Source organism: Corylus avellana, chromosome ca6 (assembly GCF_901000735.1).
Source record: "Corylus avellana chromosome ca6, CavTom2PMs-1.0".
Lineage (NCBI taxonomy): Eukaryota > Viridiplantae > Streptophyta > Magnoliopsida > Fagales > Betulaceae > Corylus > Corylus avellana.
The window spans coordinates 20,853,055-20,865,027 of NC_081546.1; the positions used below are offsets into that span (position 1 = coordinate 20,853,055).

The 11,973-nt window shown below is 38.8% G+C and overlaps 1 protein-coding gene and 1 pseudogene across 1 annotated transcript; both read left to right on the forward strand.

Moving 5' to 3' along the window:
- The first annotated feature begins 3,429 nt into the window (after positions 1-3,429).
- On the forward strand, positions 3,430-3,918 carry LOC132185342 (uncharacterized). The gene has a single exon (XM_059599129.1). The coding sequence runs from the start codon at positions 3,430-3,432 to the stop codon at positions 3,916-3,918; it is 489 nt and encodes a 162-aa protein (XP_059455112.1).
- A 1,625-nt stretch (positions 3,919-5,543) lies between these two features.
- LOC132185700 (ankyrin repeat-containing protein BDA1-like) lies at positions 5,544-7,650 on the forward strand (annotated as a pseudogene).
- Positions 7,651-11,973: the final 4,323 nt, after the last annotated feature.

Genomic DNA, 11,973 nt, shown 5'->3' on the forward strand with positions numbered 1-11,973 from the left:
TACATAGCTTTGCATAACATATCATATCATAACATAACATAACATAACATAACATAACATTTAATAACATACATAACATCATAAGCAAATTTAATCAAAATGGGTAAAACTGGCTTGCATCACTTATCCCCTGGAGTTTGCTAAGTGTTACCACACTTAACCGCAAAGTTGCTAATAATTTATCCATCTCATAGCTTTGAGGTGTTGAGCGTGTAACCCACTCAACCGCTAAGCTGTTAGGCAACTTTGTTTCCCCCTTCCTAACATCAGGGTGTCAAGAGCATAATCTCTCCCTGATCGCTGGGCTTTACATGCATTCATAAATAACATTATCCACTTTTGCAAATACATTTTCCTTCTAAAACTCAACTTTTTTTCATAAATTATTTCCTTTGGAAACACATTTTCATTTAACACATATGCAAAACATTTCAAAATATATTCATACGCATAATTAAAATAGTTGGACTCAACAAAATATAGTTAACATGCTTTTGTAAAATAATGCAGGGTCAGTAAGTTTGAATTTATCAGCTCGAGCTTAAATGCCTTTAATGCAGTCTCCTTCATCAATATACTTTATGCATTACTATTGTATTTTTCACATTAAAATGAATTTATTTTATTTTATTCCTAAGCCTCATTTTAAATCCTAGGATCCTTAAAATACTTCAAGAAACATTATTTTTATGCTTTGTCTTTATCCTAAAAATTTGGACAGCAAATAGTTCACGTTCCAAGGGTCTTCTTATATGGAGAAAAAAGGAGGTAGCGGCTGTTGATAAAATCCTGCAGGAAAAAAATCAGAAGCTGGAAGCAATGCAGCAGGACATGGAAAATTCGGATAAGGAGCAAATGAAGGGGCTGCAACGTGAACTGCAGGAACTCTTGGAGAAGGAGGAAATAAAATGGAAACAAAAATCTAAGGTGGCATGGCTTAAAGAGGGGGATAAAAACACAAAATACTTCCATGCATGTGCATCCCAAAGAAAACATATGAATGAGATATCTAGTATTATTGATGAGTAGGGGAGTTTTTGGGAATCAAAGGAGGATGTGGAGAAGGCGTTTGTGAGTTATTACCAGTCCTTATTCACGTCTACAGCTCCCTCTAATTTTGATATTTGTTTGGCTGAGTTGGAATGCCGCATGACCCATGATATGAATGAGGCTCTGATGAAGGAGTTTTCCAGAGACGAGGTTGTGGCTGCTGTGAATCAAATGTCACCCCATAAGGCACCCGGACCTGATGGTTTCTCTGCGGGTTTTTACCAAGATAACTGGAAGGTTGTGGGTGAGGAGGTATGTCAATCTGTTCTTACTATTTTAAACTCTGGCATAGTAGATAAGGAGCTTAATTTTACTTATATAGTGCTTATTCCTAAAACGACAAACCCCTCAAGGGTGACGGAGTTTAGCCCAATAAGTCTATGTAATGTTTTTTACAAGATTATTTCCAAAGTTATTGCTAATAGAATGAAGGTGGTCATGCCAAGTTTGATTTCTATGAATCAAAGTGCGTTTGTACCTGGGAGATTGATTTCGGATAACATACTAGCAGCGTACGAGACGTTGCACTCGATGCATACCCGAATGTGGGGGAAGAAGGGATACATGGCCATAAAATTGGATATGAGCAAGGCTTACGACCGAGTAGAATGGAATTTTTTGGAGGCCATTATGCGGCGAATGGGCTTTACAGAGAGATGGATTAATCTGACCATGGCATGTGTCCGTACGGCCAATTATTCCATTTTGGTGAATGGGATCCCAGCCGGTCACATTTTTCCCTCTCGGGGAATACGACAAGGTGACCCTATTTCCCCGTACCTGTTTTTACTATGCGCGGAAGCCTTAAGCTCTCTCCTTGAAAAGGCGGGTCGAAGAGGGTACATTGAAGGAGTCCCTACTTCTCGTAGTGGACCAAGAATTAACCACCTATTTTTTGCAGATGACTCCTTATTGTTTTGCAGAGCTGATTTGCGACATTGGCATCGGATTTCGGAAGTTCTAAGTACTTATGAAGGGGCTTCTGGCCAAAGACTAAATAGAGACAAAACAGCTCTCTTTTTTAGTAGGAACACTGAGCCCCGAGTGAAACAGCAAATTTTAGAGGTGGCAGGCATCCCTGAGTCACAGAGATTTGACACGTATTTGGGACTTCCAGCTCTTGTAGGGAGGGCAAAAATGGCCGAATTCCAAGGCATTAAGGCACGGGTGTGGAAGAGGCTGCAAGACTGGAAGCTAAATTTTTTATCCCAAGCTGGAAAAGAGATCTTGCTTAAGGCGGTTATTCAAGCGATCCCAACCTATAGTATGAGTGTCTTTCTACTACCAAAAACTTTGTGTCATGATTTAAATTCGTTGATGCAAAACTTTTGGTGGGGCCATCGCTCCAATGACAACCGTATTCATTGGATGAGTTGGGAGAAATTGGGGATGTCAAAGACACAAGGCGGTATGGGATTTCGAGACCTTAGTGTCTTCAACCAAGCTCTCTTGGCTAAACAATGTTGGCGACTTTGGGTATTACCGGATAGCTTAACGGCAAGAATTCTTAAAGCGAAATACTATCCCAAATGTTCGATTTTGGAGGCACAATTGGGGACCAAACCTTCATTCGCTTGGAGGAGTATCCAAGGAGCTTGCAAGGTTGTCAATGATGGGTTGTTTTGGCGTATTGGGACTGGATCCCAGGTCAGAATATGGGGAGACAAATGGCTCAATAACCCATCCACTTATATGGCTCAATCTCCTCCAAGATTACTTAATGTTGAAGCAAAGGTGGAGGACTTGATTGACCATGATCGAAAGGGGTGGAATATAACACTTATCGAGAGAATTTTTAATGAGGCGGATCGAGAAGCCATTTATTCTGTTCCAATTAGTTTCACTAACCAACCGGATAAGTTGGTGTGGCGAGGAACCAAGAACGGAGTGTTCACGGTAAGAAGTGCATACCATATGATGAAGGAACAAGAAAATGAGAGCCAGCCAGAAAGCTCTAGCCAGAGAGGGAACAATGTCTTATGGAAAGGAATATGGGAGATGCACTCTCCTAATGTGGTGAAAAAATTTATGTGGAGGGCCTGCAGGAATATACTCCCAACTAGGGAGAATCTGATGAGGAGAAAGGTGATTGAGGATCCTTTATGTCCTATCTGTAACTTGGAGATTGAGTGAACGCTGCATGTTCTTTGGGACTGCATTGCAGCAAGAGACGTTTGGGGGGTGAGCCGGATGTTCTTCCAGAAATGTTCCCTTAGAGGACCAGATTTCCTCCAGGTGGCCGAAGGTGTCTTTGAGATGGGGGGCGATAAACTCTTTCGACTTTTCTCAGAAATATCTAGAAGGATATGGTTGAGAAGAAACGGCTAGATTTATGATAAAACCTTCTCTCACCCGAATCAGATCTCTCATGATGCGGAAATGGCAATGCAGGACTATGAGAATGCGAATGCGGTGGAAGACAAAAAAATTATGGAGAGAAGGGAGCAACTTCCCAGGTGGGGAAAACCAGCTAGAGGATGGATGAAAGTGAATGTAGATTCAGCTCTCAACAAGAAAGAAGGCAAAATGGGCTTTGGGTTAGTCATGCGTGACCATGAAGGTAGAGTTATAGTGGCTAAAAGTATTGTGCGGTTGGGAAAGTGGGACTCAGCAGCTGCGGAGGCGTTAGCAGCATATTTTGGTGTCATATCTGGTCATGAACAGGGAGTGCAGCAACTAATTCTAGAAGGAGATGCCAAGCAAATTACCGAAGCCATTAAAGACGAAGGCCAAAATCTTAGTCTGTTAGGCCAGTTGATTAAGGATGTCAGGTTTGGGCTAAATGCTATTCCTATGTGGAATGTAGAGCATGTACATCGCGAGGCGAATAAGGCGGCTCATAGACTAGCTAAATTGGCTCTCACATAAGCCAATGATATTGTATGGTTGGAAGAGGAACCTCCTTGTATTAGAGACATTGTATTGACAGAGCAATTGTTTTGTCAATGATCCATTAATAATATTGATCAACACATTTCAAAAAAAAAAAAAAAAAAAAATTGGACAGCATAACGACATGTTTGCAATATATTGGTATCAATTGACATCATAATGACATATCTAAACACCTTAATACTATTTGGGCATCATAAGGACTATATAGCATTTTTTTTTCTTCATACTTTCATATGGGCATTACCATTAGTGTAATATTTCATAAAAATCTCTAACATTACATGCATTACTTGAGCATCACAACGGCGCTATTGTAAAATCTCTAATAAAATTTAAGTAGTACAACGACGTATTTATAATATTTAAAGTGATGATTGTATATAATATATTTTCCTGAGATATACATTCACACTTTCCCTAGCAATTTAGATATCATAACAACATAAATTAAATTCTAATAATTAGAATGGACATAAACTAATGATAAAAGAATTATGCCTAGCACTCCCACTTGATGAAGCTCCAAAGATTAAAACCTATATATTTTTCTACTTATTACTCACTTTCTTTTTCTTACACTTTTTTGCTTTCTTTTGAACAATTAGTACGAAAAAGAGAGATCGCCTGGGATGATAAAATTACCGCACTGCCAAGCCTATTTATAGGCAGAGGTTTAGGACACACTTGGAATTATATAAAAAGAAAACTCAAGTGGTAGTGGGCGGGTGCTTATAAAGAATGCTTTAGGTTCAATAACTTTACAGTAGGCATAAAAATCAGCTAGCTTATAGAGCCTTTGAGGACATTTGAGAACATTTTGTGGACCTAGAATTTGAAATAGGCGTGAACCAACTTGTAGAGCTTTTAAAAATTATATTATTATTTTAAAGTCCACTAGTTGGAATATCCTCATATATATATATATATATATATATATATTTTCCACCGAGTTTTGTCATCTTGTTATCCTATTTGAGATCACCCTATTATATCACAACTTCTATTCTAAGGTCTCCAATTTTTATACGACATGTAACGTAACAACTAAAATTTCTCGAGCATAGAATAACTATCTGAAATGAAATGACTGATGACGTTGTGGTAGTCAATTTAGCAAGAGAGATTAGAAAGTATTATTGATAATAGTGTATCAATAATATATATATATATATATATATATATATATATATATATTATTGATAATAGTATTACTGGCCCATGGTTCCAACGTACATACATTCTAACACCGCAAGCACTGCCAAGCAGGTGCATCCTCGCAGTTTCCCATCAACACTTTCCTTTTCGTCGTGGCTTAATTCACTTGCTCACATGCTCACATTTTACTTTTTTTTTTTTTTGCAGGTTTGTATCTTCTGCATTATTTCTAACAGTATCTACATGCTTTTTCACAGATAAAAGAGACTGGAGAAAATCATCCACTAGATTATAACGTGTCTTAATTTGCTTCTCTTTTCATTCTCCATTATTCCAAGAACCAGATGTCAAAGATTGAGTGGACCATTTATGTTCTTCTTCATTCTTATGTTGAATAAGAATGAAAGCGCGATATGAAGGGAGGAAAGATCGCGAGTCTTTCCCCTTTTTATTGGTCATGAGCTCTAGTAAGTATATAACTTCTTGTTGAAATTACTTCAATCTTCACATTCACAAGTGAAGGATGGATAGATGCATGTTGAAGAAGAGAATATGGTTTCACTCTATCAAGCCTCTCTCAATGGGTGTGTAAGCACCTTGAACACCTTGATCCAAACAGATCCACTTCTCCTTAATAAAGTTTCACTCACATCTTTTAGTGAGACCCCCTTACACATTGCAGCTTTGCTTGGCCACCTTGAATTTACTAGAGTTCTTGTCAGCAAAAACTCTAAACTTGCAGAAGAGGTAGACTCATCGGGATGAACTCCTCTCCACTTGGCTTCTGCTGAAGGCCACACCGAGATAGTAAAAGCATTGTTGGAAGCAAATACAAGTGTTTGCTTTTCTTTTGATCAAGATGAGAAAATTCCTCTCCACTTTGCCGCAATCACAGGAAGAATAGAGATAATAAAAGAGTTAATTATTGCTCAACCAGACTCCATCAGGGTGAATCTCAATGGAGAGAGTACTGTTTTGCACTTGTGTGTTCACTACAGTCATTTGGATGCTCTGAAATTGCTAATGGAATCAGCTGATTGTGATGAATTTCGCAACTCTAAAGACCACGATGGTAACTCCATATTGCATTTAGCTGTGATGCTCAAACAAATTAAGGTGCGTTAACTATATCTATGGCTACTCTCTTAGAATTTTTTTTTTATTTTTTTATTTTTTTTATTTTTTTTCAACTATCAAGAAATGATTTGAGATCTAGACTTCTTGGTTTTCCTTCCCTTCTACGTAAGTTTGTTTGTATTTATAAATTAGGACTCAATGTTTAAATTGGAAGAAGATATATTTGTAGAATAAGTAAAAACATCATTCGATGTGGTTAACTTAAATTTTTTTGGTTTTTTTTTTTTTTTTGAAGTGCTTTTAGAGTTTTCTATTAGTATAGTTTGGCTGAAACAATAATGTGGTGATAGTGCAGGCCATAAAATACTTACTTTCATTAGCGGAAATAAAAAGAGATGCTAATGGCATGAGCAAGATTGGTTACACAGCTTTAGATGTCGTAGAGATCTGTCCAAGAGACTTTAAATGTTTTTGAAATCCAAAGCATTTTAAAGGAAGCCGGTGTCAGAAGATCAATGGATCTAAATTCTTCCCTACCATTAACACCGAGTCGTTTTGTTACTGTTGATGAAGCACGATTAGCACTGTCTAGACAGCCAACTCGATCAAGTTTCAGGAGATGTTGGGGATACGTGTGTTCATCATTAGTAAAACACTTGAAGTACCAGGAAAATTGGATCGAGGAAACACGTGGCACATTGATGGTAGTGGCCACTGTGACTGCAAGCATGGCTTTCCAAGCTGGGATAAATCCACCAGCTGGCGTTTGGCAGCAAAATACATCCAATTCCACCGGTTCCAATTGTGGGGAAGATGATATATGTCAAGCCGGCACAGCAGTTTTATCTTATTCCAATTCCAATTCAAATGAATACCGATATCGATCCTTCATATCTTGCAATACCATCTCTTTCATTGCATCTGTGTGCGTCCTATTTTTAGTCATTAGTGGATTTCCTCTTACGACCAACTTCTTTATGTGGTTTTTGACTTTAAGCATGAGCATCTCAGTCGCGTCCATGACATATGCCTATATATTTGCAGTGGCTTTGGTGACCCCGGTTGAAGTATTTTCTGTATGTGGCTCATTGGTCCAAATATTAGGAGATATTTGGACTGGAGTGATTGTGATCGTTATTGTGACTCACATTATTCGCCCACTCTCTTGGATGGTGAAGAAGTTGCGTAATTTTAGACGCAAGTCAATAACGGGTCAAGCATAAAACCAAGCTAATGTCTAAGAGGAAAATTCTGGTGATCATAATTTGGGTTTAGTATTTTAGAATAAAAATATTATCAAGTCATTGATAAGAAAGAAGTTGTTAGGGGTAAGGTTTAGGTAATCTCATTGTAATATTTATCTTTATGCCATGGTCATTGAATTCTATTAGGATTATTGGGTGATATTATGTATAAATCTAGTGGTTTAAACATGAATAAAGCATGTTGAAAATTCTCTCAGTAAATTATAGTTGAAGAATGCCAGCTATTTCAAAGTCTTCTGAATTTTGTCTAAAAGTTCTTTTGAGTTGATAGTTAGTGATTTAACGATTTGTCATTGCATTATCTTTCTTGCCCATTGCGAACATCGAGCATTTCCGGGTCGAGAAGCTTGGGTATGCACATCGATCTAGTTGAGGAGGCTTCGGTTGGAGATGGGAAAATTGTGAAGATTAAGGGCATTAAGGACATGGGTCAGACCGGCTGGTGATAGTTGACGGACACGCGCAGGGGGAGATAAATGGTGGTATTAATTGAGGAAGGGGCAGATTACTAATACTAATATCTTGGAGGAGAATGGATTTGGCATGAGACATTGATGTGTTGAGAAGCTTTAGCTATCATTGGCGTCAATATTCAATCATGCCACCTAATTGGGTCTTCTCGCTTTTGACTTAGACATTGATATATTTGATTCAAGTTTGTGGTCCTGCGTAGAATTCCACTACGCGGCTTTCGCGTCATTCATGCCCATATCTATCGATATGAATCCATTTTTGTAACAAATATTCATCAATTCCTGGAATTAAAAGTCAAAAAGTTTATATAAGGATCAGAGTTGATTATGTGGGTCAAATGACTCTCTTTCCAGACTCACCACTATTTTCGTTTTAAAAAAAAACTATAATTTTTTATTTTATTTTTTTTCTGGCCTAGATGATCACTTTCACTCACGGCCCCTATTCGTTTAAAATGAGGCAATATATTGAAGGTATCAATAAAGGTCTTGGTTTAATCATAAAGATTCATGGGTTTCTCTGCCGTATTTCGTCCTCTCATTCTCATCGTATATTCATCGCTTCCATCTTTACCATGCCTTATTTCGTCCTCAAATTTTCCTACCATGCATATGATATGGTATTTATCCCTATTCCCTAAAACCGCTTCATATGCTTTTCCTTTTCTTTTGGCTCGTTAGAGTTAGCTGGAATCCACCTCTGGTCCCCAGAGTTAGCTGGAATCTTCCTACCACCGGTTGCCCGAATCTACAGTTGAAGTTTCACATTCTAAACAAACAGGGTCTCAATTTTATTTTTTATTTTATTTTATTTTAATTTTATTTTATTTTAAAGTGCATGTGTTTTAGTAATTTTTGTTTAATTCCAGTGAAAATGTAATGTTTTCGTCAAAGTGATTAGAGAATATCTTCTTTAAGGTCTTGGTACAAACCAAGACATTTGTGTCTTCTAATAAAAGGTTGACACTTCAGCTTGGAACAAGAAAACTAAATGGGAACACAACACCGGATCATACCAAATTTATACCTTAAAAAACTCTTCATCTACCATTTACATTAACCACCCATTACACCGCGGCCATGTTGGTAAGTTTTCCCTGATCTCTGTCCCTCTCTCTTTCCGGGATCATCCGTTAGGTTCATCCGCTTCAAACCACGGTCTTGATTCCATCAAGCTGCACTCCATGGTAGTTTTGGTCTAAGTTTGTTGCGATGGGCATGGGTAGCGCAAAATTGAAGAAATCACAAAGTTGAGTGTTGATGTATCAATGGTTGGGTTGGTCGAAGTACATGGTCTTTCTTAGGCATTGTTGCAGAACTACAAAGCTTGGATGAAGGAAACAAATTAGGCTTGACAAGGGTGGGTTCACGCAATTTGGGTTGGGCAGGTTTGTGATGCAGCATGACTTAGTGAGTTGCAGCGAATAACAATATTAAGTAGCAGATAAATACTTCTAGATCTTGAGACTATGAAAGATCTAAGAAATCTTCTCAAAACACTAGAGCCGATCTAGGGTTTGATGGAAAATAAGGAAGAAACTCAACTCTGAGACTTCTTATTGATAAAAACTCATATGTAATCCAAATCTATGTTCTATGGTCTATAAAACATGTATTTATAGGCCCCCAAGCACTAAACCTAAAAGAAATATGAATTAAAGTCAATTTTAAAAACTCTATGATGGCCATCTGGACGGGACATACCCTTTTCCGGACGGGCACCAAAGAAATAAAGAAACGTAATCTAAAACATAAATGTGTCCGGACATGAAGAATCCATGTTCGGATATGACATCGAGGGAACTCTTTGCAGCCCGTTTTGATGTTGTAAAGAATGGAATTAGCCAAATCTTGTGAACCATGACTTTATAGATATTTGAATTAGCTTTCTAAAGCCACCGAGCTTGCTCCAATCCGAGGTCTGAAACAATAGATAAGGAATTTTTAGTAGGACTCGTCAGGTGTGCATCATCGCTCTTTTTTATGGAATCCTTAGCTTTCCAGTCTACATCATCCTCCTTAGGTTGGAGAGAATTCGCCCTCAAATTCACATACTCATCATTAATGTTCGTAGGGGGTAATTTCCACCCTACATCATTGTGCACCTGTTGGAGAGAATTCGTCCTCGAATTCGGATGAGTCTTTCCGCGATCCTTTGGGTGCCCTGTCAACTCGTTCCATTCCCCTTTTCTCAAAATCATAACAAGGCAACACCCTACAATACATGTAATGCCCCTAATCATCAGGAGACTATGATGATTATCTTGAATGCGCTGCACATCACCTTGCCAAACATCAGGCTTGTCATGCTTTTTTCGTACCTTGTCTTTCCCATATGCCATGAAAATCTTTAAATAACTAGCAACGACCCTGTCACTTTTTGATAGACCATTCCCCTCCGCCATATAGATCTCATCACAAATTTGGTTAGAAGAATTTGATAAAATAGCATCTACCCCAATAAAATCAACATAGTTAATTGGCGCAACACTCAAATCAAAGGCTTTATCCTCGGGGCTCTTATCAAGCACATGGTATGTAAAAGTCTCATAAGCAGAATTGTCAATAGCATCCAAGAGATTTACCTTTTCTAATGACTCATCTTCGTCAGGATAAGTGTCATAGATTGGTGGAGAGGCCCAATATACCGAAGAATCTTCCTCCTCCGCAACCGATTGACCCTTAATCCCCGCCGCCTATCTAGGCACTTTCTTTTTGTCGGACTTTTCTATTTTTTCTGTCACAAGGAACTCTTTAGGTTGTAGACCCCCTGGAAACTCTGAAATGTCGAGTTCGAACCCGTTCTCCCACCAAGTGGCATGAGCTTGCGCAGGGGGTTGACGGCCCTGCGTTCGGCGCTCCACAGAAGGGATCCCAGATTTGTACCCATTGCCATGTTCATCTTCCTCCTCCGAAACATGCAGTGGGGGTCGATGATGACGTTTGTTGTGACCACCCATGTTGGATAATTGGGTAGTGAGGGCTTCGATTTGATCCCTCATAGCCTTGAATTGCTCTTCCATGTGTTACCACCATGTTGCCAATTGCTCCTTACGTGTTGTCTTCGTGCGGACGTGAACTTTGTTCATGTCTGCACAACAGTTTCCCCTGCCCATTCATGGAAAGTAACCTGCACTCTAATACCAATTAATGTAGTGTGACTTAGTGGGCTGCAACGAATAACAACATTAAGCATCAGATATATATTTCCAGATCTTGATTCTATAATGGATCTAAGAAATCTTCTCTAAACGCTAGATGGTATCAAGCGTTTGAAGGAAAGCCATGAAGAAATTCAACTCTGAGACTTCTTATTAAACAAAACTCAAATATAATCCAAATCTACGTTTCTGGGGCCTATAAATACATGTTTATAGCATCCAGAAACGTAGATTTGGACTATATTTGAGTTTTGTTCAATAAGAAGTCTCAGAGTTGAGTTTTTTCATGGTTGTTCTTTACCTTATACGGTCCTTCCCAGGACGGACCCAGTTTGCCGTCGGCTGGATCTTTCATTGCGGGCATCACTTTCCACAGGACCAGATCTCCATTGTAGAAACTACAATGCCTTACATTTTGATTGTAATATTTTGCTGTGGTCTGCTGGTAGGCTACTATATGCATGGCTGCCTGAGTTCTTCTTTCATCAAGTAAGTCCAGACTTTCTCGCAAAGTCATGTTGTTTTCTTATTCGTTAAAATTGGCTTGCCTGTGACTGGGCATACCGACTTCAACCGGGATATAGCTTCACTCTCAAATGCTAGAGCGAACGGGGTATCCTCGGTTGCTGTTTTTGTGGTCGTCCGATACGCCCATAATACTTCTAGTAATTCTTCAACCCATAAACCTTTGGCTTTGTCCAGCTTCCTCTTAATCATTTTGAAAATTGTTTTATTAGTTGCTTCGACTTGCCCATTTGCCCAGGCAGGTGAGGAGTAATAGTTGCTAATGCAAGGTTGCGAACACCAATCCCTGAATGCTGGATTATCGAACTACTTACCGTTGTTTGACACAATTGAGTGTGGGATACCGAACCGGCAGACTACTGATCGCCACAT

Bases quoted from the DNA above. Each gene is read 5' to 3' on its own strand.
- LOC132185342 (XM_059599129.1), top strand. From the start codon at position 3,430: ATGGCAATGCAGGACTATGAGAATGCGAATGCGGTGGAAGACAAAAAA.